The sequence below is a fragment of the Dromiciops gliroides genome, chromosome 1 (assembly GCF_019393635.1).
Source record: "Dromiciops gliroides isolate mDroGli1 chromosome 1, mDroGli1.pri, whole genome shotgun sequence".
Classification (NCBI taxonomy): domain Eukaryota; kingdom Metazoa; phylum Chordata; class Mammalia; order Microbiotheria; family Microbiotheriidae; genus Dromiciops; species Dromiciops gliroides.
The window spans coordinates 630617546-630640651 of NC_057861.1; the positions used below are offsets into that span (position 1 = coordinate 630617546).

General features: G+C 43.7%; 1 protein-coding gene across 2 annotated transcripts in view; it reads right to left on the reverse strand.

Moving 5' to 3' along the window:
* Nucleotides 1-1521: 1521 nt before the first annotated feature.
* CLCN7 (chloride voltage-gated channel 7) overlaps nt 1522-23106 on the reverse strand; it is a 63015-nt gene continuing 41430 nt past the window's right edge. For both annotated transcript variants that reach the window (XM_043975307.1, XM_043975306.1), the window contains 16 exons: nt 21433-21526; nt 20507-20571; nt 19467-19583; nt 18794-18848; nt 17904-17964; nt 16774-16912; nt 15806-15899; nt 13234-13403; nt 11504-11555; nt 10971-11098; nt 9833-9918; nt 9139-9268; nt 8610-8669; nt 7296-7472; nt 6202-6282; nt 1522-5515 (listed from right to left, as the gene is read on the reverse strand). In XM_043975307.1, the coding sequence (XP_043831242.1) occupies nt 5429-5515; nt 6202-6282; nt 7296-7472; nt 8610-8669; nt 9139-9268; nt 9833-9918; nt 10971-11098; nt 11504-11555; nt 13234-13403; nt 15806-15899; nt 16774-16912; nt 17904-17964; nt 18794-18848; nt 19467-19583; nt 20507-20571; nt 21433-21526 (1596 nt within the window). In that variant the 3' untranslated portion in view covers nt 1522-5428. The remainder of the gene's footprint in view (nt 5516-6201; nt 6283-7295; nt 7473-8609; nt 8670-9138; nt 9269-9832; nt 9919-10970; nt 11099-11503; nt 11556-13233; nt 13404-15805; nt 15900-16773; nt 16913-17903; nt 17965-18793; nt 18849-19466; nt 19584-20506; nt 20572-21432; nt 21527-23106) is intronic.

Sequence of the window (23106 nt, forward strand, 5' to 3'; positions counted from 1 at the left end):
CCTTCAACTAGAAACTTATGACCTCACTGCCCAACTGTCACTCTTAGAACCAAACCTCCTTCAGCCTTTCTCTAGCCTTGCACAGAATAAAAAACAAAAACTGGTAGACAAGTCAAGGACCAGAGCCAAGAGCTCTAACACATTGGCTGTCCCTTTTTGGGAAGTAGATAAAGAAACATGGTGTAATCCAGTCTTACCCAGCTTTCTCCTCCCTTCCCCTCCCTCCAGGTCTCACAACTGAAAGGAAAGATACAGGAATGGAAAAATAGGTCTACTTCCATCACACCTAAAGTAGCAGTCAAGTCAAGCCTAGCTGTGGGAAATATACCCACAGTTTTTAGTGTCTAAACTGGAGACGTTATATCATGTAATGGAAATAGTGCAGATAGCTGTGCCTATTCTCTCAGCCCCTCTGTAGGAACCTATGGGATCAATTTAATAGAGACTTAGACTTACCTGATTTGATACCCAGGCCACCCTTGGAAAGGATCCTGGGATAGGGGAGGCATGAAGTGCCTACTTGATCAAAGGGTCCTGCTGAGTTATGCTTATTGCCAACTGTCTAGAAGGTTGAATGCTCAGGACAAACTCTTATTGTCCGAGATCATTAACCATAGGGCCATGGAAACCAACTTAGAGATTCCCTGTCAGGTGAAGCTTCCCAACTTCCAGCTACCTTTGCAAATTCATGATCCAAAATCACTATTGTTTAGAAAGCTAGCCTTCCCCTAAGAGCTAGAGGAAAAGGTAGAAATTTTAGGACTTGAAGTAACAAGTTAATCGATGTCACCAATATCAAGGTAGGCCTTAGTATCAGCCACTTCCATGGCGAAGGAACCTTAATATAACCAATAGGAATGAGAGAGAATAGGGCCTCTGGTGAGTAGCAAGAGAAACTTGGGGTGGGAGGAGGGAGCTATTCCTTAATTATCAATAGTTATATTGTGAATAGATGGTTCAGCAATTGCATCAAGGACTAACTTCCAACAGGAGGGAACTAAATTTGCTCCCACATTATAGGATTAGTTCTAAAAACAAAATCCTACCTGTGAATTGTTAGATCTTAGACTGAAGTGGGTGAATCAAGAGGACAAGACCTCCAATTTTTTAGAGGCTTTTTACAAGCCTCATGATCAAAGAAAGGTGTTATGTGGAAGGCAGTTTGATAAAAATAGATGCCCAACCCCGAGAAGGTATGTTTTGGTCCCATCTCTGTCCCTAAATCACTTCCTGCCTTGAAGCTATAGATTACTCTGCAGACAGGCACAGAAATCCTTGATTCCTTGCACCTCAGTTGTGGTGAGTACAAGAATGTTTGAAAGGTCTATGAGGGAAACACTAAGCAAAGGGAACACAGATTTGAAGCAAAGGGAACACAGATTTGAATTGAGACTGGTTGGATGAGTCTGTTCTTCCAAGTGTCTCCACTTGGTGGAAGCAGTAAGCTTGGAGATGAAAGTACTATCACAATACCACAAAAGTAAAAATTAACTTTTTATTGAAGTTCAGAAACATCTCATGGTTCACGGGTCTTATAATTACGACTTCAATGCTCCCCAAAGATACATTTTTTTAGTTCCTCAGTAAAATTACTATTTTATCATTAAGAATGAAAATTGTGCTGCAGCATAAAATTCATCAGCTGCTCTCTTTACTGAGAAGCTGGCGCACAGCTCTTACCAATTGCACCAAGTACAAAGAATGCAATCATCTGCTGTGTTACAGATGTCTCCTCTCCCCCAAGCTGATCCTGGAGGCTGAGGACAAGTGCAGGCTACCTGACTACCTGACGTAACAGGCTGAGACTTGGTTATCAGAGTCCCAGGACTTCAGTAATAATGGTTTTACTCAAGGCACAGGTTTTCCTGTGCTGTTACTGAACAAATACCTTATTCTGGTGGTCTGTTCAGTAGGACTGATGCTAATGTTCACAACTGTAAAAAAAACCCCAATCACTCATCTTCACGCCTCACCTCCCACAGGAAATGGGGAGAAATTCTAGCCTCGGGCATTCACAGGTCATTCTCCTATGAGAAATGCATCTATCCTGCTAACAGGGAAGCACTGAGCTATTAGCCCAAAGTGCTTGGCATTTATGAGTACTTTGTTCATCCTTCCCCAAACTCATCGGAGCTTCACCATATTCCCAGAAAGCAGGTGCTATGATCCTAATCTTACAGATGTGGCTCAGCAAGGGTACATGACATGCCCAGGGTCACAAGGCTACTAGTTGTGTTCTCCAGTGTCTCTACTATGCCAGGATGCCTCCTCTAAAACAATGGAAATGACTGCTTGTGGCCTCAGGACATTTGTCTCTGACCAGGATACTATTTCCTCTGTTCATCTAGAGCAAGAGGAAGAAATGATCGGAAAGCCCCCTGCTGCAGATGTGATTTTTCCATGAGGCTCAGAATGGGTTCCTCTGCAGACAAGATGCCTCACGTGACCAGAAGGGTTGCAGGAGGTGACGAGGACCCTGGGGAGGAGGGAATTTATTTTTCCTTTCTTCCTTTCTGCTGAGTGTTTTACAGCACTGGCAAAAGAAATCTGAGGCCCAAGTCGCATTGACAACTCAGAACTAAAGCCATGCCCACTCCCTAGGCTGGGCTTCAAAAGGCAGCTTGCCCTGGAGTTAGAACACAGTGAGGCCAGTCAGAGAGAGGCTCAGGAGGGTCATGACTCCCTTCTAGTGACGGGGCCTGTCACGTGGCCACTGTACGGATGTTTCTTAGATTCTGCAGAAGCGGCGGGGACAAGAGGGCACTCACTGTGAGCATGTTTGGGAGTCAAGAGCTGCCGTCAGTCTTGTTCATCAGGGCTAATGATAATGCTCACAGCTGCAAAGGTTAAAGCAATCTCACCTGTCCACAGACCCCTGATCAGAGGACTATGGGTCAGCACATCAACTTCAAAAACTGGATATCATGCCCCAGGCAGCTTTGGCTCAAGGTCACAGTCCAGACTGAGAAGGAAAAACACCCAGCACCAGAAGTTTGACTTCAATCCCTTTATTTCTTATATTCATACATAATCTGACCCCTGCCCACCTCCAGACTTCCCACTTCCTTCTTGGCACATGATCTGGGTGAGGGTTTAAAGGGTTGCAGTGACATGCTTTTCAGGAAGGTGCAAAGTCCAGGGTCCCTTGCTCTTCACTCATTATTTCAAGAGAGAAAATAAAACAGCAACATCAAACTGCCCAAAGTGCTTCTTTCCCACAACAAATAGTAGCAGGACCATGGGAGCACTTAAAACATTTTTTAAAGGACTACCTGAAGCTCGGGGAACTAATCTGTTTAGGTGTCAGTGACAGAAGGAATCCTCAAACCCAAACTTCATCAAAGGAGGTCTCTCTCCCTACAGATAAACAGTAACACACACAAGGGTGAGTATGGGGAAGAAGAGAGTCAGCCCCAGGAGGCTGTGGCAGTGGGGGAGGCTGCAGAGAGCTGCCAGCCAGGTTTGGACCAAAGTGGCAAGAATACACACCAAGGCCAATGAGCAGTGGGTGGAAGGCAGGTAGAAAGAACCTGGTACCACCCAAGACATTATGGGCAAAGCTGCTCTTCACCTACTAATGAAGGAATTACTAACCAGATACGTGTAAGAAGCCCCCAGGGACCTCCAACCAGTTGTTAAAAGATATGACAAAGCTGTTCCCTTAAGATGAACCACAGGCCACAGGCCCTACAGAGCTGTCAAGGGGATAGCATGAACGATGAGTGAGGGAATCAAAGATAGGCCTCTCAGATCCTGCTTTTAAAAAGCTCAGTATAAGGGGGCAGCTAGGTGGTGCAGTGGATAAAGCACTGGCCCTGGATTCAGGAGGACCTGAGTTCAAATCCAACCTCAGACACTTGACACTTACTAGCTGTGTGACCCTGGACAAGTCACTTAACCCTCACTGCTACACACACACACACACACACACACACACACACACACACACACACACACGCGCGCGCGCGCACAAAAAGAAGCTCAGTATAACTCCCAGCAAGCATATGCAGAACAAAGTATGCTTTGCATTTATGCCCAGCTCTAAAAGACAGGAAAAACAAGTACACATTAAGAGGAGTCATATGTCAATACCTGAAGGAGTCATCACATGGCTACCTTTCCTTGACATAAATACAGTGTGTCAAACCCCTAAGAAACTGTGCTTAAAAGGAATATTTCTGACTGGCCAACTTTTTGAAGACTCAAACTTGCACAGCTGGGAAGGTGGAGCAGAGGAAGGTTCAGGGAGGATGGAGTGATGCCACAACCACCAACACAGGATGGCAGGAGACGTTGTGACCACCACCAAGGAGAGCTTCCACGCTCTATGACTCCACAGCGAGGATGCTCTGATTCTCGTGCTCACTGACCAGAGACGTTGGGGGCGGGGGAGGGGGGGGGCGGCGGCGATGGGAGGAGGAACAAGGCCCGCCAACCTCAGACCATAGGGACAGACGTGGAAGCTGCAGAGCCACAGCAGATTACCCATCTGTCTAGTGTTGCCCAGTCAGAAGCCACTTCAGTAAGGATGGGACATGTCTCACATTCCCACTGTTGCCTTGTTTGGCTCTGAAGTCTGCCCTTGGAGGAGGGAGAGAACAGATTCGAGGTCCCCTAGACCCACAAGAAGCCAATGCTACAAGAAAGGTGGCAGGAACACCTTGAGCTGCTCCCTAAAGGGCAGGGAAGGTTTTTCATAAGCCCAGTGCCAGGAAAAATTTAGGATTGTCAGAGTGTGTGGCTCTCCTTGTCCTCAGGCCACCTGCCCGACCTGATTCAAACTCAACCATCAGCCTGGAGACTGGGTAGTCAGGCCTCCTCATGCCATGCTGAGACAGGAGCGGCACAGGCTGGTGATGGGGAATATACAGGGGGGGGAGAAGCAGCAGCATCTACTGCGGCCTCAGGTCTCTTTCAGGAAATCCCGAGAAATTCCTGAGCGTGGTGTTGGGCTGTGCTAAACGAATAAGCCTGCTGTGGCCACAGCAGGTGTGACAGACTCTAGGAGTCTCCTCAGTGCAGCAGGACTAGCCCCCCCGCATCCCCTCAACATGGGTATGCTTGGACACATGCTCCCTCACCCATTTGTTCTCAGACAAGGAGCACAGCTAGAAAGGAAAGTTAAACTCATTTGATCCTTTCAGGTAAGGAAACGTAAAAGGATAGAATAAAAATTGAATCCAATGGCAACAAACCAGAGAGAAAAATATTAAAATGTAAACAAATCTACCCACAATGTACGTCAAATTAAAACACTGAACTGGAACCTGGAGCAGCCAGGTTTGCGCTTGGAAGTCTGGGAAGACTTTTCACTTCCACGGCCTCCAGAGAAACAAGGCCTCAGATGAGAGTGCTAAAGAACATGAGGAGGCAGAGGGTTTCCAATGGGCAGTAACGCTTGCCCTGCAGAGACGTGATACCAATCCCCTCACGTCTGGGCCAAGGACAGCTCTTCCAACCCTCCTTTTCCTAATCTGTATCTTGCAAGGTCTTTTCTCGTCACCATCCCAACCACCTGTAAGGAGAGAATTAAACGAGATAAGTCAAACGACCAAATGTTAGAACCCAACTTCTGTATCATGTCCAAGGACTAGTGACATATTTTTTTTCTTCTATCTTTTTGTGGGGCAAGGAGGGTTAAGTGACTTGCCCAGGGTCACACAGCTAGTAAGTATCAAGTGTCTGAGTCCAGATTTGAACTCAGGTCCTCCTGAATCCAGGGCCGGTGCTTTATCCACTGTGCCACCTAGTTGCCTAGAACCCAACTTCTGATCATGTCACTAGAATATCTGCAGTGAAATGTTTGGTCATCTCTCCCTCTGAACTGCATAATGAAATGGTACAGAAGACCCAACAGAGTCAACAGTTTTTGCTCTCTCACTCTTGGCTCTAACAAGAGAACCAGATGCTTGGTTTTATAGTACAATTGCCGCACTGGACACACTTGTGTTCTGGTGAAACAGAGTGGCCACCCTCAATAACAAAAACAGGCAGGGCCTTTATAGACAACAGCCTGTGAGGTTAAGGGAGCCAGATCTATCTGAAATCTGTTCCTGTTGCAGTCACTTTTATGCCAAAGGAAAAAGTCAGGAGACAGGATTTAAGGAAAGAGGTAAGAGAAACTTCACTATTCTAGTCAGTGATGACCTAACACTATATTAATGTAGAGTGAGCATTTTTTCCCCAAGAACCCAAACTCACCTGATTATGATTATCTACCACCACCAAATGCCTGAGTCCCAGTGCTCGGAACAGCTTGAATACTCTTGGAAGGGATGCCTCCTGGAAATCAAACTTTTATTTAGTCTTTAGGTCATCTTGCCAATTCTCGGTTTTCCCTAAGAGTAAACTGGCTGCCCACAGGAGGCATTTAACTGCAGAGAGACAACTTGTACAGAGCTCATCGGGTCCTGGATGTCACAGCCCTGCCTGGTCAACTCTGAAGGAAAGTCATGAAGCATTGCTGACCCCTGACAGAACTGACATAGAAGACTTCAGAGGGTTACCTCACCTCCTCGTTCTCTCATGTTGGAGCAGGCTGGGCATTTCCCACAGCCACAGAACTAATATAGAACCTAAGTTCTAAATGGGAAGCCATCTCCTCTACAGAAATTGGTTTTCCACATTAGCTCGATTCTTGGAGTTCAAAAAACATTTATTAATGTCCACTAAATATAAGGTACTATGCTAAGGACTGAGGATACAAGGGCAAAAATCAAAGTTCCTGCCCTTGAGGAGTTTAAAGTCTCCTGGGTTGACCAACTGCAGCTTTTTCTTCCTGAGGGAATGCTCTCTGGACTAGTTTTGGTTTTTAAAAAAAATTGGGGGGGTGGGGTGGGGAAATGAGGGTTAAGTGACTTGCCCAGGGTCACACAGCTAGTACATGCCAAGTGTCTGAGGCCAGATTTGAACTCAGGTCCTCCTGAGTCCGGGGCTGGTGCTTTATCCACTGAGCCACCTAGCTGCTCTCTGGACTAGTTTTAATGTCTGGAAATGGATTCAAAAGAGGCCTTTGTTATTGACTTTATTAACGTACTGAATTTGAAATATTCTCTCAGTCATTTAAGTTTTCCCTTATGTGACTGGAGTAGACACTGACTGTATACTTTGTGAAAGGCAGCAGAGTCCAGATGGCTCCTGTTTCAGCCTCTCAGGAAGTTCTCCATGGTCTGAGAGATGTAATCACTATGTACTCACTACCTACAGAGGGGTCCTTTCGTTTCTCAGTCTCTTGCACTGGTCAGAGGAGTTCTGGTGGCAAACCCTTCCCATCTTGGAGCATCCTGGCCAATTACCTGAGGCACTGTGTATGGGGAGGGGTTCATGAACTCTGTGAGGTCCATCATGCATTCCCGTTCATCCTGAGACACATGAATTGACTGGATGGGCGGGAATCGGGGGTAGGCGTCTCGAAAGTCCTTTAGTTTCAGTCTCCTCTGGACCAGGTTCAGACTGGCCCTTTCCACAAACACCTAAAATGGAGGACAGAGAAAAGGAAAAAGCACCCTTTGATCTCACAGGATCTCCCTTAGACACTGCACCTGGGACAGCACTTAGTTCTTGTTTTTAATTTTATTTTCAGTTCCAAATTCTCTCCTTCCTTTTCCCCCCACCCACTGAGAAGGCAAGAAAAACAAAGCCCATTACAAATATGTATGGTTATACACAACAAATTACTGTATGTCATGTCCCACTCCCTTTCCCCTCCAAAAAAAAAAAAAGAAGGAAAAGAACATAAGCTTCCATCTGCATTGAGTCCATCACTTCTGTCTCTGGAGGTGAGTAACACATTTCATTAGGAGTCCTTTGGAACTGTGGTGGGTCACTTTGCTGATCAGTTACAAAGTCTTTCACAGCTGATTATTTTTACAATATTGTTATTGTACAAGTTATTCTCCTAGTTCTGCTCCCTTCATTCTGCATCTGTTTATACAAGTCTTCCCAGGTTTCTCTGAAATTGTCCTTTTCATCATTTGTTACCACACAATAATATTCCATCACATTCATATACCATAACTCATTCAGACATTCTCCAGTTGACAGAGACCTCCTCAGTTTTCAATTTTTTGCCAGCACAACAACACTGTTATAAATATTTTGGTACACATGGGTCCTTTCCCACTTTTTCAGAGCTGTAGACCCACTAGTGGTATCACTAGGGCAAAGAGCCTTTTGGGCATCATTCCAAATTGCTCTCCAGAACAGTAGTGATGGGACACTTTGCAGGGGATACTCAGAATCTTGGCATTTCTGTTGCTTGTGTTGTAGTCTTTGAAATTTGAACTCTAGATGGAAAGGCAAAAACTACCACCAAATGTAAGGGAAACTACCACAGCAGAGAATGGGGGATCATCTGCAAGGTCTGGGCATGTCTACACAAGGCCTTAGGGCTCTGACGGCCTTTTAAAAAAGTTGGGGTTTTTTGTTTGTTTGGGTGGAGTTTTTTTGGTGGGGCAATGAGGGTTAAGTGACTTGCCCAGGGTCACACAGCTAGTAAGTGTCAAGTGTCTGAATGTGGATTTGAACTCAGGTCCTCCTGAATCCAGGGCTGATGCTTTATCCACTACACCACCTAGCTGCCCCCAAAAAGTCTTTATGAATTAGCATACCTTATGCTTCAAGAGGACAATCAACTGGGAGCGCAGGATCAAGCCCTGTAGTCTTGCTGGCTGCAAAAAAGATAATGCCTTTTAGTCCACATGTGATGCTCCGAAGCATGACTTAGAGCCTGGATGATTTTCAAACTTCTGTTTCAGGAAGCAATGCACCCAGGCTTTAGGAACTTAAAGGAATGGCCCTGACATCTTTCATGATCTCCTCTCCCACTCCTGGTACATGAGCCACGGCAGAATAGTTAAAGGCTATGGTAATGAGCTGTCTGGGAAAATACAGAAATGAAAACCCTGGTTTCAGCTTCCGATCAACCTCTGTCTGTCTGCCATAATTAGCTGAGGCTGCCTGTTCCCTTTCCCACCAGGAGGTAGCCAAACTGTGAAGAGAAGACAGTTTGTCTGACTACTCATCCAATATAAACTTGTCTTCTCTCTAGGGGGAAGGGGTTGAAGAGAGATGGTTATTTATAAGGTTGGATGCCATTTCTTTCTCTTTTCCCTCTCCATGGTAAAATCTGTCCTCTACCTGGGCATCGTCAAAGGACTCCACCACTGGGAAGCCATTGTGATTGGAGGAAGTGTCACTGAGGACATCCACTATAACTCCAACTTTCTCTTTTCTCCGGAGACAGGTAACGGGTGTGCTCATCACCTCTCTGTTAGGAAAGCAAATATAAGAAGGAAGAGCAGGGATACTTAGCATGCAGCTGTGGGAAAAGCCATTACTTAGACCGGTGCTTTCTCAATAACACCTCAATTTCAGAATATTTAGGGGAAAAAGACACTCCTTTTAGTTACTGTCAAGTTATTGAATGGTAATTTATAGACCAGTTTCAATCTACAGCTATAGACTCAGTAACTCTCAGTTGGACAACAATGACGTTTTCAGTATTTCTCTGAATTCTAAGTGGCTGGAAACAGGACTGCAAATCCCTCCTAGAAATGTCATGTCTCCCACTCCCCACTGTAAAGAGGCAGATTCTGCAACACCAGGACTTAGTAACTCTTTTCTGATAGAAGTCAGAAGAGATAGTGGAAAACACACACACACACACACATTTTTGCTAGCAGAGGTAAGCAACTCACTTCCTTGGGAAGTGTGCATTACCAAGCATGGTCTAGTCACTGATATCTTGGTCATTTTGTTCTAGGCTAAGACCTGTAGAGAAAGCCCAGGAGGCAGATCTTGGGGGTGAGGGTGCCAGAAAGAGGGTCATTACCTGGCAGTAAGTGAATGTGATGTAACTGGAGCTTCCCAGTGGAGGAAGGGGACACTCTGCAGCTGGATATGCATGTCATAAAGGCCCTGGAAAGAACAAGCAGGACAAAGCTTATATACGTCTGAACCTTCTTCCAAAGGGGAAGCCAGACTTAAGAGTCAGCCTCTCGCTGCTGATGACAATCTCTACTCCTGTTCGCTGATGGACTCTGTATTCTTCTTGTTACTCCTCTGAAGTTCCAGCCAAAATCTCACCTTCTGCAAGAAGTCTCTCCTGGTCTTCCTTAATGCTGGTGCATCCCTTCCTCTGAGATGAATACCAATTTATCCTGTCTATGTCTTGTTTATTTACAGTTGTTTGAATGTTCTCCCCCACTGGACTGTAAGCTACTTGAGGCCAAGGACAGTTTCCACCTCCCTTTGTCTCCCCAGGGCTTGGCAGAGTACTGGCACATAACTGGTGCTCAATAAATGCTGGACTGATCGACTGGCTCCATCCCATCCTCTTAATCCTGGCCGTTTACTACACATCATCTTCAGGACAAGAATCACTAGAGTATGTTTAAATATTATTAATCTTTAAGGTACCACAATAATCACCTACTTCACCTGCATTTTACCCTGTGAGGTGAAGGGGTGGGGTGGAATCATCTTTATTCCCACCAAAAAAAACTTAGAAGAGAGAAAGATTCAGTGATTCCTCTGACCAGAGGCAGAAATGAAATGGAGCAGCCTTTGGGTCCATGCACTGCTGCTTCCTAAAGGCTAGTGAAAACTACCAGGGAGCAGACAGGAGGGCCTCTTCATTAGAATATTCGGGATGCCTCAGACACTTAACACTTACTAGCTGTGTGACCCTGGGCAAGTCACTTAACCCTAATTGCCTCACTAAAAAAAAAAAGAATATTCGGGATGAAGACCCTTTCTCCACTAGATCTATCATTTCTACTCCACAGGGAAGGAGAATACACTGCCCTGCTGTGAAAAAGATGCCAATGTTATCTCCTATACTCAGGACACTTGACTCATGAGAATTCCCCAAATTATGAGGGATTGGAAAGGAACGTCTTTCTTCCTTGAGTCATACAACACGGTCCCCAAATGCCAATTCTCCTCGCTTTTCCCCTCCCACGTCAAACCTCAATAAAGAAGTCTCCAACAATTTTTGCCGTCATCAAAACCAACATGATGGGGAAACCGTAAGTCACATTGCTCGTAGCCTCCATCATGATGACAGTCAGGCTCAGAGTCATTCTCACAATGCCACCTGAGGAAAAGAAAAGGGAGTTAGAGCAGCTCTACATTTTCAGGTCAAAATCAGTTCTTCTGGGGGCAGCTAGGTAGTACAGTGGATAAAGCACTGGCCCTGGATTCAGGAGGACCCGAGTTCAAATCCAACCTCAGACACTTGACACGTACTAGCTGTGTGACCTTCGGCAAGTCACTTAACCCTCATTGCTCTGCCCCCTGCTCCCCCCCAATCAATTCTTCTGAATCTTTTTACTCTTCCAGGCCAGCCTTGCAATAGTTTTAGTAAATCAAGTCTCAGGTGTCTCCTCAATATGTGTCTGAGTTAAGCTAAGTTACTCCCTCCTGACCCGTAGAGCTAAGAGCTCCATCCCACCTTCCCTCCTTGGAACGCACTCCTGTTATGGCAAAAGACAGGACTTACCAAGCTGGGCAGCAGCCCCCATCAGGGCATACTTGCCAGGATCGGCCCATATCTACGGTTAGAGGAAACAAACACAAGAGATGTCAGAGCAATGATAACTAAGACCACCAAGTCAAAAACAGAGGCTTCACGACTCTGGCTTCCTAACAACTGGCATGAAAGCAGAATGAATGACAAATCCAAACTTTGGAGCCTCTTGTCTGAGATAAGAAGAATGGATTCCCCAGGCTAGGAGGACTAGATCACACACACACACACACACACACACACACACACACACACACATTTAATTTTTATACTCAAAGTCATGCCCTTTCTGTTTTCCCAGACGTTGATAATTTAAACAGCTCTCCCGGGTAGCTGCAAAAATATTAACCCATATCTATAAAGAAGCATTGCTTACCCAATCTGCTTACCCAGACTGGGCTAACCCAGACCCAGCTAACAGAGGCTTTTAGCCAAAAGATGCCACTGTAAGGAATATGAAGAATACATAGAAACATGGGTAGGCCCAAAACTCAGCTCAAATGTCACTTTCTGCAGGGGAGACCTTTCCTGCTCCTCTCAGATGCTAGACCCTTTCCCTCCAAGGTCATCTTCTGTCTGCTGTGTACGGGTCTAATTATTTATATACCATCTCCCATGCTAGCATATAAATTCCTTGAGATGGGGCAGCTAGGTGGCACAGTGAATAAAGCACTGGCCCTGGATTCAAGAGGATCTGAGTTCAAATCTGAACTCAGATACTAGACACTTACTAGCTGTGTGACCCTGGGCAAGTCACAACCCTCATTGCCTCAGGAAAACTAAATAATAAATAAATAGAGGGCAGGAATCCTTTTTCTTTTCTTTGTATCCCCAGGGGCTGACAAACTGAAGGTATTAAATATTAACTGGCTGAAGGCAGAGATAAAATGATACACACGATGACTTTTTTTGGGTGAGGGGTGTCAGGACAGGGTGGGTAAGGGAAAACCAGATCTGTGAGTTCTTCAGTTTGTGGGGACTCCTGGTATAGACTCCCTCTACTTATGCAAATCTTCAACTAATTTGTATCTGTATTTGCTTGGAGGCCCTGAGAGATGAAGTGATTTGCCCCTATTTATACAGAGGCAAGCCTTGAACCCAGGTTTGTCTGAATTTAAAGGCAGCCTTCTACCCATTGTGCCATAATGCCTCTCCTGTAATTGCCATAACAATAAAAATAAAATCAGCATGGAGAGGCAACAAATGCTGGTCAAATACAAAGGTCAATTTCAGTGCCAGCTGTCAAAGTTAAGGAACACATCCCACATTTCTATGAACATCGATGAACAATCCTGGGGATTACACTTTGTAGGGATGAGAAGCGGGTTGGACATTTGTTGGGAAGTTACTGGTCAAAGACAACAAAACATATTGATTCATTTAAAAAAAAAAAAGATGTCACTCTATGCTATACACCAAGTGTTCATCTGAGATCCCAGTCTTTCTTTGGGTAGTGTAAGAGGACATTTCAAAATGTATATATTTAGGGGGCAGCTAGATGGCACAGTAGATAAAGCACAGGCCCTGGATTCAGGAGGACCTGAATTCAAATCCGGCCTCAGACACTTAACACTTACTTAGCTATGTGACCCTGGGCAAGTCACTTAACCCACACTGCCCACCAAAAAAAAAAAAAAAAAAAAAAAAAAAAAAGGCTGAGCTCTCCAGACCCTGTCAGCTAGTAGGATAAAGTATATACTCACTGCAGCACTGGTAAGGTAGGACAGTGAGATGCCGAAGAGTCTTCCCCAAGCAGCACCAATGAGGAGGGAGGGAATGAAGACTCCAGCAGACACAGTGAGCCCATAAGTCCAACATGCCAGCAGGAAATAGACCAGAGTGAACAGTCCCAGGGTCAAGGGGTTGTAGGAACCTAGGGAGGGCAGGAGATGCAGAAATCAGGGGGCTGTACTATCTGCCTCCCCCGAGATTCCATGGCTCTGATCAGCACTGGCTCTAGCTGTTCCTAACAAAACAAAAAAACCCAAAATACCACACTGCCCCCAAAAAGGAAGCAGTGAAAACTTTTGTGTGAATATTGCTAACCCTGAAAGGGTAAATAGCATGACGAACACTGAAATCCTACTACTTCTTGCTTTTTTTGTTTGTTTGTTTTTATCCTACAACTTCTTGGCTCATCTTAAATCCTGTTCTGATCATCCTGATTAAGAGCTGATGAGAAAGGCTTGATCCCTAACCACATTCTGATAGTTACTTCATCTGCTTTCATGGCAAACCCTAGGGCTTTGTCTAGGATGTTTACTCTTTTTCAGCATTTTTGGGAGGAGAAAGGATGCTAAGACAAATCCCTCTTCCTGTCTTAGAGATAGAAAAGCTGAGGCAGAAGACAGGGGAAGCCATTTATGAAGCAAGAAGTCAGTATTGTAGGAAGACAAACTCAAGCTACCCAAGTTTCAGTCCCCTCCTTTCCTGATGCTTTTCCCTTATTTCAACTACCATATCTTAACATTAACCAAATCCTGATCCATGTTAACAAGTAGTTTTCTTGATTATTCTTGAAAAGTACTGAGTAAATACCAGACAGAGGTAGCCTAAGGATATGGCCACCAAGACTATACTCACAAGCTGTTTTTGAGGTAGGGAAAGTTTCTGCTTACAATGATATGTTCCAGAGTGTGTGGTTAGGGGAGTGGGGGGGGTGTGTGTGAGACTTCTTCCATCACAAAGGCAGCAAGAGGCAGCCTCAGCCCCTGCTCAGTACACAAAAAAGAGCATGACTAAAAGTTAGCACAAAGGGAACTATACCAAGGCTACTTTTCTCTGTTCCTTCCACACTGGTGAACTAGAACTCAGGAAGTTGATACAGAGACCCCAATTAGGAACCTGCCAAGGCTCAGGTAAAAACACAAGCTTTCAAAATGCTTCCAGATGCAGACATCTGGAATTACAGCCTGGCTGCTGGCAGCAACAGAAGAGATTTTCCCAGAGCTTCTAGAGGAATGTCATAGCTGAAAACATATGGGAAACATCCTACAACACTCAGGCTTGCTTTTTGGGATCTTAATGAGGACAAGAGAGGGCTGAAGACGGGTCCTACAAGTAAAGATGAAATTGGGCAGGTGACAGACTTCAAGATCCACTGAATCCTGATGACATTTGCCAGCCACATAGAACTGAAAGAGATGTGGCACTGAGTAAATCACAGGCAGGAAAGCTTAGGCACAGAAAAGAAAGGACTCACCAAGGACACATCTCAGATTGGGACAGAGTCTGGGCTGGGATCGTTTTAACCACTGAATGCCCAACTTGATTTCTCAATGAATATTTCAGGAAAAGTAAATATTTTGTATTTATAAATGGATAGGATTTACATGAAACACTTTACAAGGGAAAAAAAGCAGAGAGATGAGAAGCCGTGTGGCATAGGGGGAAAACTAAACTTTGCAACTAACTTACTTTTCCCTCCCCTGGGCCAGAGTTTTCTCCTCTCTTGTATATGGTCTCCAAGAGCCCTTCCAGCTCTAGTCCTATGAGTCTCTGAATCATTTTGTCCAAAGTCACAGAGCAAGTCAGAGGCAGCTGCCCTGCCATCTTCCCTCCTTCTGCCTCATGTCCACAGTCCTAATGAAGCTCAACAGAGACATCGTGATTTTTCATTAAATGCTCTGTTGTCAGAGAAAACAAGACAAAGTCTCATGACTTCGACTTGGGGAATGCGCTTAGTATTCTGACCAAAATGAAAATTCCAGAAACAATTCACAGAAGGTAAAGTCATTCAGGAAAATGAAATCCTAGTAAATGATGGAAAGACCTAAGAGCCTCCCAAAGCAGATCACTCCCCAGGAAGGAAGGAAGACAGAGTCTGTTAAGCTGACCGAGCCTATCACTCTTTCAATAAACACAAAAATCCAAGCCTGCACTTCTTCCTCCCTGCTCCTGCCCAACTCCATCTCCCTGTGTACCAATGCCTTTCGATGTTTTTACTTTCCTATGTGATGGACAAAACCCCCTATGTTATCAAGTGGAATAACCTGAGTATTTTCACTGTGAGTCACAGTACTGGATCTACCGTGAGGATACCTAAGGACAATGACTCGATTCCCCATGAAGAAGACTGGATTTGAGGACCATTGTAGCAGCCTTCTGTTATGTCCTTCTACTTCTAAGGGCCAGTGCCAAGAATGTGAACATCTGAGAAGGCTTCATATAAAGCCCAACACCCTCCCCTATCCTCCAACTCAGTTCCCACCATGGGAACAAGTGCAGGCCAAATTCTGATTCTAGCTTGATGCCATGTGGATCAAAGTAACAGACCTGGGGGATCGTGAAAAAGGCTGACAACACTCTTCTCTGGGGTGTTGAAGAAGGCTGCAGCCATCGAATTATATTCTCCATCTGCACAGAACAGCTGTGGGATTGAAGGAAAGAAAGGCAAATGAGATCTCTGTTAGAATATCCTAAGTAAACACAGACTTGGTGTCTTGTCTAATAAAGGTCGACCAATAGTTTCCTCAGCAAGAACAAATACAATGTCATCAGATCTTCCTACTTTGAAGATCAGTGAAGAAACAAGGCCCATAGCCAGCATACATCTATACCTTCAACCAAGAATTCAGGAAACTGAATGAGGCTCACATGAATATCCTGAATACTTTTTGGAGGGCTGGGTAAAACCTGATTCCTTACCTAATTCAGTTTCATGAGGCCACATCCTTGAGCCTAGATAAGCCAGGGAGAAAATGGTTTTCTAATAGCTCATAACTATAAGGAGTATCTCTAAATCACTAGTGTCTGATGCTACTTTCAAAAAATTCAATATGGTAAAGGCAGGGATCACAGGCTTAAAGGCAAACTGACCTGGGTTCTATACTTGGCAGAGTTAGCCTGCTGCTGGGCACATTTACTCTCACAAGTGAGAGCTAAGCATGTTCCTGGAGCCTTGAAACACTTACTTTTTCTACTTATTTTAGAAGATCAAAGAGAACAGTACTCTCAGGGTATCGGTATCTATAACGTACTCACTCTAAGCCTTCCCAACCCTGGTTAATGAAGTGATTTCTCATCCAAAACAAAACCAGCCAAATCCTAAGAAGTAAGCTCTTAGAGGAATGCCTTTTGATGGGAAAATGAGTATCTGCCTTATATGAGATAAAAAATAAGAACACATAAGAAGGGAGAGGGAAAGTCCCTGGGAATGTCCACCCTAATTTAGACTCTGTCTCTTGGGGGGATCCCACCAGTGCCATGTTGGATTCCTCTAGCCCATGGCGCAAGCCTCCTACCTGAAGAGGGTAAGACATGGAGTTCCCTTGAAGTGGCTGGCAATCCCGAGAGGAGTAAATCAATACAAATGCAACTGTGGCAGTGACTGCAGCCACAAGCATGGCTTCAATCACCTGGAGGCAAGGACGATGTATGTATCTGTAGAATCAGAACAGCTTAAGGTGAGCCTTTCTATATCAATGCCAGAATCGCACCAATGACAAATAAGAAATCATCACTTGGTCACTCAGAGAAGTATCCCTGAGGGAAACATCATCTTTATGGAGTACAGACGAATGAATCATTCGATGGCCTGGTCTTCCTGCCCTCCCCATCAGTGATATTGACCAAGATAGATCTTTACACAAGCAGAGGATATATGAATGTAAAATGGGTATCTCACAATATCCAAAAGCCAAATATGAATTATTTTGTAATTATCTGTATCTCTTCTTCCCTAAATTAATGAGTATGCTGGGGTGTTGACCACAGGAACTCTACAACAATGCTAAAATATATGGCACACTGTAGCAATCCCCACCAGCCTTCTTAGTCACTGGCCTTTGTTCCCTGAAGAAACTGTGACAATGCAACATTAAGCAGTAACTACACCATTCCCTTTCTCAAAGTTACAGACTGGTTAATATGCAAACTGTGAAAGTCCCCATGCTATACTGCTCGTCTTAATTAATGTAGCCCAAATATCAATAAGGAGATACACTCTCTGAAACTGGTAGGAAACAATTTATCTTCTTATCTGAGTAGTACTGTATTCAACCAGTCCAGGAAGAGAAAGCATCACCACCCTTCTTAAATACATCTAGACAAAAGAAGACTTGTAGGCCCTAGGTTCCCCCTCCTAGGTTGGATTCAGTTCAATATAAAAGAGAAATTGAGAGGGTACTGCTTAGGTGTCATTCCATTTCTCACGGCCTGTCATCCCTCTCCCAGGTCCCTAATTACTCTGTATTGTTCTCCCCCCCCCCAATAAATAAAGCAACCTTAGTTACTAAAGAAGACATAAATGCTAATGAAAAGTAAGATCCAATCTAAGATATATAGTTCAAAACCCATGATCACATGGCAAATCCTGAAATCCCCTTCTCTGTGTCATTCTTTGGATGAATACAATGCCAATGGAGCCTTTTACCTGATTCGAAACATTGTCAGCCAATAATTCAAGGCATTGAACACTGCTCCAAGAATACCACCTATTGCCAGAAAGAGACAAGTAAGAAGAAAGGTCAGCTTTGAAATCTGAATTCCCTATGCTACTAACAATTTGGGAGAGCTGGCTGATTCACATCTTCTCAGTTAAGTAACCATTTCCCAGAAGCTTAGTAAAGAAGGGACTAAGATGGAATAAGACAAACAGCATTCTCTACAGTACCATGTTCTGACAGATAGATTTGTTGAATCTTCCAAGTCCTTTAATTAAATGGAAGATAATTCTTAGCATATGTTAAATTTAGGTGAGGATAAGACTATCCTCCCTCTTAGCAAGGGGGAGAGAGTTCTATATTAACAACAAACACCTACATTCATTTCTCTGAATTTTTATTTTTCTTCAATAAAAATTTAAATACAAAAATGAACAGCCCCAGTGACATAGGAACGTAAATTCTGCTGCCACAAAGATGAATATATAAGTGGCCCTTCTAGAACATAGATCTCAAGCATCAGGAAAAATAAGTGACAGCAGTTGTGGTGTGTTAGTGCACTGCTGAATAACTGACTGGTTCATTCCAGGGTTTTTATGGAGAATCCTTAAAAGCTGCTTCACAAAGCTAACCTGTGTCTCAGACCGTGGCAACCTCCCAGGCTTTAGCACATTCTTATTCAGGCCAAAAGATACAGAAAGAGTCTCCAGAGAATTAACTGGGGTTCCTGCCATTTCAAAAGCCATGTTTAGAAAGGCTCTTTCCATAAATCTTTAACAAAAGTGGGATGGCCTTTGGTAAAAATGAGAAAAAAAGACAGGCTGGGGTGGGAAGGATTAAACTAGATTTTTTTAATGAAGTCAACAGAAATTCTCCTTACCCACCACACCCATGGCAATGAAGATGGGGATCTCATGGATTGTGTATACCATTTTCTGCACAGAGAAAGGAGAGAAAAGTGGTTTACTTATAAGACCTACTGGCGTAAACCTTGAGTATTTATCTCCAAATGTTCTCCCCCACCCCCCCACCCCCCACCTACTGCAACAAAAATGGAAAGCACAATTATCTCCCTAGTTTTCAGAGTCAAGGAGATGCATCAGCTAGCATCTTTGGTGAAGCACAGAACTATGATATCTAAACTCCTGAACTGCTGAGGACATCAAACATACTCCATTTGGTCAATGCGATCCCTGACAGAATGTGAGAAATCTAGCAAGAGGAGAGTCCAACTTTTCATTTTAACAGTTGAAAAACCCGTGATGCAGAAAAGCTTCAGGACTTTTCCATGGCCACAACCTAGTCAGTGGGAGAACTGTGACAAGTATCCAGGTCTCCTGCCCCCTGTTCATCATGCTCTTTTTGCTGCACTGGTGGGTGACAACAGAATCCCATTAAGACACTGGATTTTGCACAGAGGAATGCTCTGCTTCCAGAGTTCTATTTTTAAAAATCTAGAATCTCAAAAGTGGAAGCTCCTACTATCCAGGAGCCCCGGGAGGTAAGGAGACAAGGTGTCTGTGTGATTGAAGGTTTTACATATTAATGGTTACCTCAGTGTCAAATCTTCCAAAATTGATGAGACCGGGGCTAGAGAGATCCCATATGTTTCCATGGTAAATACTCAGAACAAAATTCAGGGTGAATGTGGAAATCATGGAGGCAAAGAACTGTGGGGTAAACAGAAAAACAGGCATGTTGCTAGGAAGCAACACTTCAAACAAAGCAGGCTACTCTCTTGTGTCCAACACACAGAGCAAAGTATTTCTAATTAAGGAGCTAAGTGGATAAGATCAGGAAGAAAGTGAGTCCCAGGAGTTGCCAGTTTAAACAGGGTGAGGTCACAAGAAATTTTGGCACTTCTCTTCAGGTCAGGGGAGGCGTCTTAGAGCTGGTGCTTCAGAAGCTATCCAAAGGAACAAGGAGAAGGGTCTTAGGGAGTTGAGCACAGAGGTGCTTTCTCTCTGAGAGAAGGCTCAGAAAGAAGTATGTGAAAGCCAAATGAAGGGTATACCAAGTCCTGGAAAGCAGAAGAAAGACAGCATGGGCAAATGGGAGGAAAGAGTTCAAGGTGGGCTGCTGAAGGACCCTGAAGCAAACTGTGGTTCTTCTACCTGATCCGAAGAGTAACAAAAGTTACTTAAGGAGAGGCATGATATAGTCATAGGAATGAGAAGAAGAAATATGAAGGTTGCAGCAACTGACTAGAAAGCAAACAATGTTGAAGCCTGATGAGAAAATAGACAACTCTATTTTAAAAGTTAAATGACACAGTAAGTGGAGCCCTGTATAGTTAATGGACACATTCAGGGTACTCCCACCAACTGACAATAAGCCAAGTACATCCTCATTTGTTTCTCCCAGAAATCTGTGGTAACAAGGGACATCAGTTTATGGAACCAAAGCAGGAGTGAAAATGCTCATAAATTAACCCACAACAACCGCTGAAGACAAAAGGTTCCTCAAAAAAAGGAAGCACCAAGAAACACTTCTTAAGGCACTCTGTAAAAGGCGTACTTGTCTTGTTGGAAATGAAAAAGAAGCCCAATAATCCAAGGGAACCCTGGGCTTCCACAGAATCTATTTCACTTACAATTCTCCATGTCAGGAACTGATTCCAGAAGGAAGCACCTTCTTCCAAGCTGAACAGGACACCCCCTGCAAGAACAAAAATCTCCTAATTCCTTGGGCAGACCCCAGTGGAGGTGGCTATTGTTAAGGCAACAAATTCCAAGGGAATTCTAAGATCTACTGCAATTTTCTGGCTCAGACCCAAGGAGTGTGCTATATAGAATATTTCCCAAATAACACTGAAGACAGGGAAATGGACAAAAACTGACCGATGGGAAAAGGCCCATCAATTTGTCCAGGCTTCCCTCACTGAGGGCTCTGGAGAATAGGGTCACATGAAGTCAGGTCAAAAGACATTTATCAAGTGCCTACCATGTAGCAGGCACTATTCTAAGTGCTGGGAATAGGAAAAAAAAGACAAAAGGAGGTTCTTGCTCTCAAGACGCTCAACATTCTACTGGAGGAAATATGCAAACAACTAGGCATAAACAAGATATAAAAAGGATAAATTACAGCATCTAGTTTTTTGTAAAATTTCTGATTTCTTGTCAAAGATAGAGAAAGGAAGGAAGGGAACCCAATATGCATGGAACAACTAATTTTAAAATATTCTTTTTTTTAATTATAAAAGTATTTTATTATTTTCCAGTTACATGTAGAGATAGTTTTCAACATTTGTTTTTATAAGATTTCTAGTTTCGAATTTTTCTCCCTCCCTCCTCTCCCTCCCCTCCCTCCCCTCCCTCCCAATTTTAAAATATTGTTGACTTCTACCATGTAAGTAAGTGGTACACAGGAATGGGTTTTCCACATCACAATGTACTTCACCAAGGAGAAGTTTCTGGGGGTCACTGACAGAAGACCATTTGGCTATCCACAATGCATGACATATCTAGGATGTGACAGGGACTAAACAAAAGGATTTGAACCAAAGATAGAGAATCTTACCTACAGGGGCTCCAAAAGCAGCTGAGACACCAGCTGCTGCTCCAGCTGAAACAAAGTCTCGCTTCTCTGTGTCTCTTCGGAAGTATTCAAAGATCTGACATAATAGGGAAAAGGTTATAGATTATCTCTTCAGGTTTTCTTAGAGCAGCCCTCTCAGGCAAACAAGGAAAGGCAAGGTAGCCAAAGAGTCCCTACCTGCTACCTCACCCAGTCAGTTTCTTGAAAATTTCAGAAATAAACACTCAGTACTGACTGTGAAGTACTCTATCTATGCCTGGGCCTTTTTAAAAGAGGGGTGGGGGGCAGCTAGATGGCACAGTGGATAAGCACCGGCCCTGGATTCAGGAGTACCTGAGTTCGGATCCGGCCTTAGACACTTACTGGCTGTGTGACCCTGGGCAAGTCACTTAACCCCAATTGCCTCACCAAAAAACAAAAAAAACAAACAAAAAAAAAGAGGGGTGGGCCTTCCACAAAGTGATTCTAGGCTGGTGGTCATTTGCTTTACCAGGCATTTTCCCATTTCTAAGTGGCATAAGTCAAAATCAGATCACTACCCCCAAATGCTTCACTTTTTTTTAAAGTAATAAACATCTGCAAAGAAAGTGGAAGGTACCTTCTTATTTTTCTTCTTTGTAGTCAAACTTTATCATAAGTTAACAGTATTTAGTTTCAATTGTTTTGTGGTTGTTCTTTCAATTTACATTGTTGTGGTCATTGTGTATATTGTTTTCCCAGTTCTGCTTGCTTTACTTTGCATCGTTTCCTAAGTCTTCCCATATTTTTCTATATTCATATTTGTTGTCTCTTGGAAGTACAATATTATTCTATTAAATTCATAAACCACAATCTGTTTAGCCATTCCCCAAAGGACAATTATTTTGTTTCCAGATCTTTGATACTATAAAAAATGGAGCTATAAGTATTTTGGGAAGTTAGGTGGTGAAGTTGAGTGCTGGGACTTGAGTCAGGAAGACTCATCTTCCTGAGTTCAAATCTAGTCTCAGACACTTACTAGCTGTGTGACCCTGGACAAGTCACTTAACCCTGTTTGCCTCTGTCTCCTCATCTGTAAAATGAACTGGAGAAGGAAATGGCAAACAACTCCAGCACCTTTGTCAAGAAAACCCTGAATGGAGTCTATATATAGAGTCACATGACTGAAATGATTCAACAATAATATCTGTATGCAAATGAGACAGTTTTTTAATTACTACTTAAGATACCTGTTTAGCAGTGAGATCACTGGGTCAAAGGGTATAGGTATTTTTAGCCACTTTCTTAGCTTAATTCCAAACTGTTTTCCAAAATGTTTGGACCATCTTTGATAGCTAAGATTTACAGGGAGTGTGTGTGTGTATGTGTGTTTGTGTGTGTGTGTGTGTGGTATTATAAATATGATCACTGAAACCCAGGGAGGAAATAAGGCTATCGAGGAGGGGAGGAGAGAGGAAAAAAAATCTGATAGAACGTTGGTGGTCACCTACACTTAAGGGGCAGGATGAAGGTGAGGAAGGGACAATCAGAATGTGAGGAAAGAAGAAGAAATAAACCAAGAAGTAGTTGGGGAACCAAAAGAGATTAAAGTGTTACAGAAAGAAAAAGAAAACATCAAGGAAACAGTATGGTTTTTAAAAAATGCCCCTGAAAAGTTAAGGAAGCTGATGACTGAGA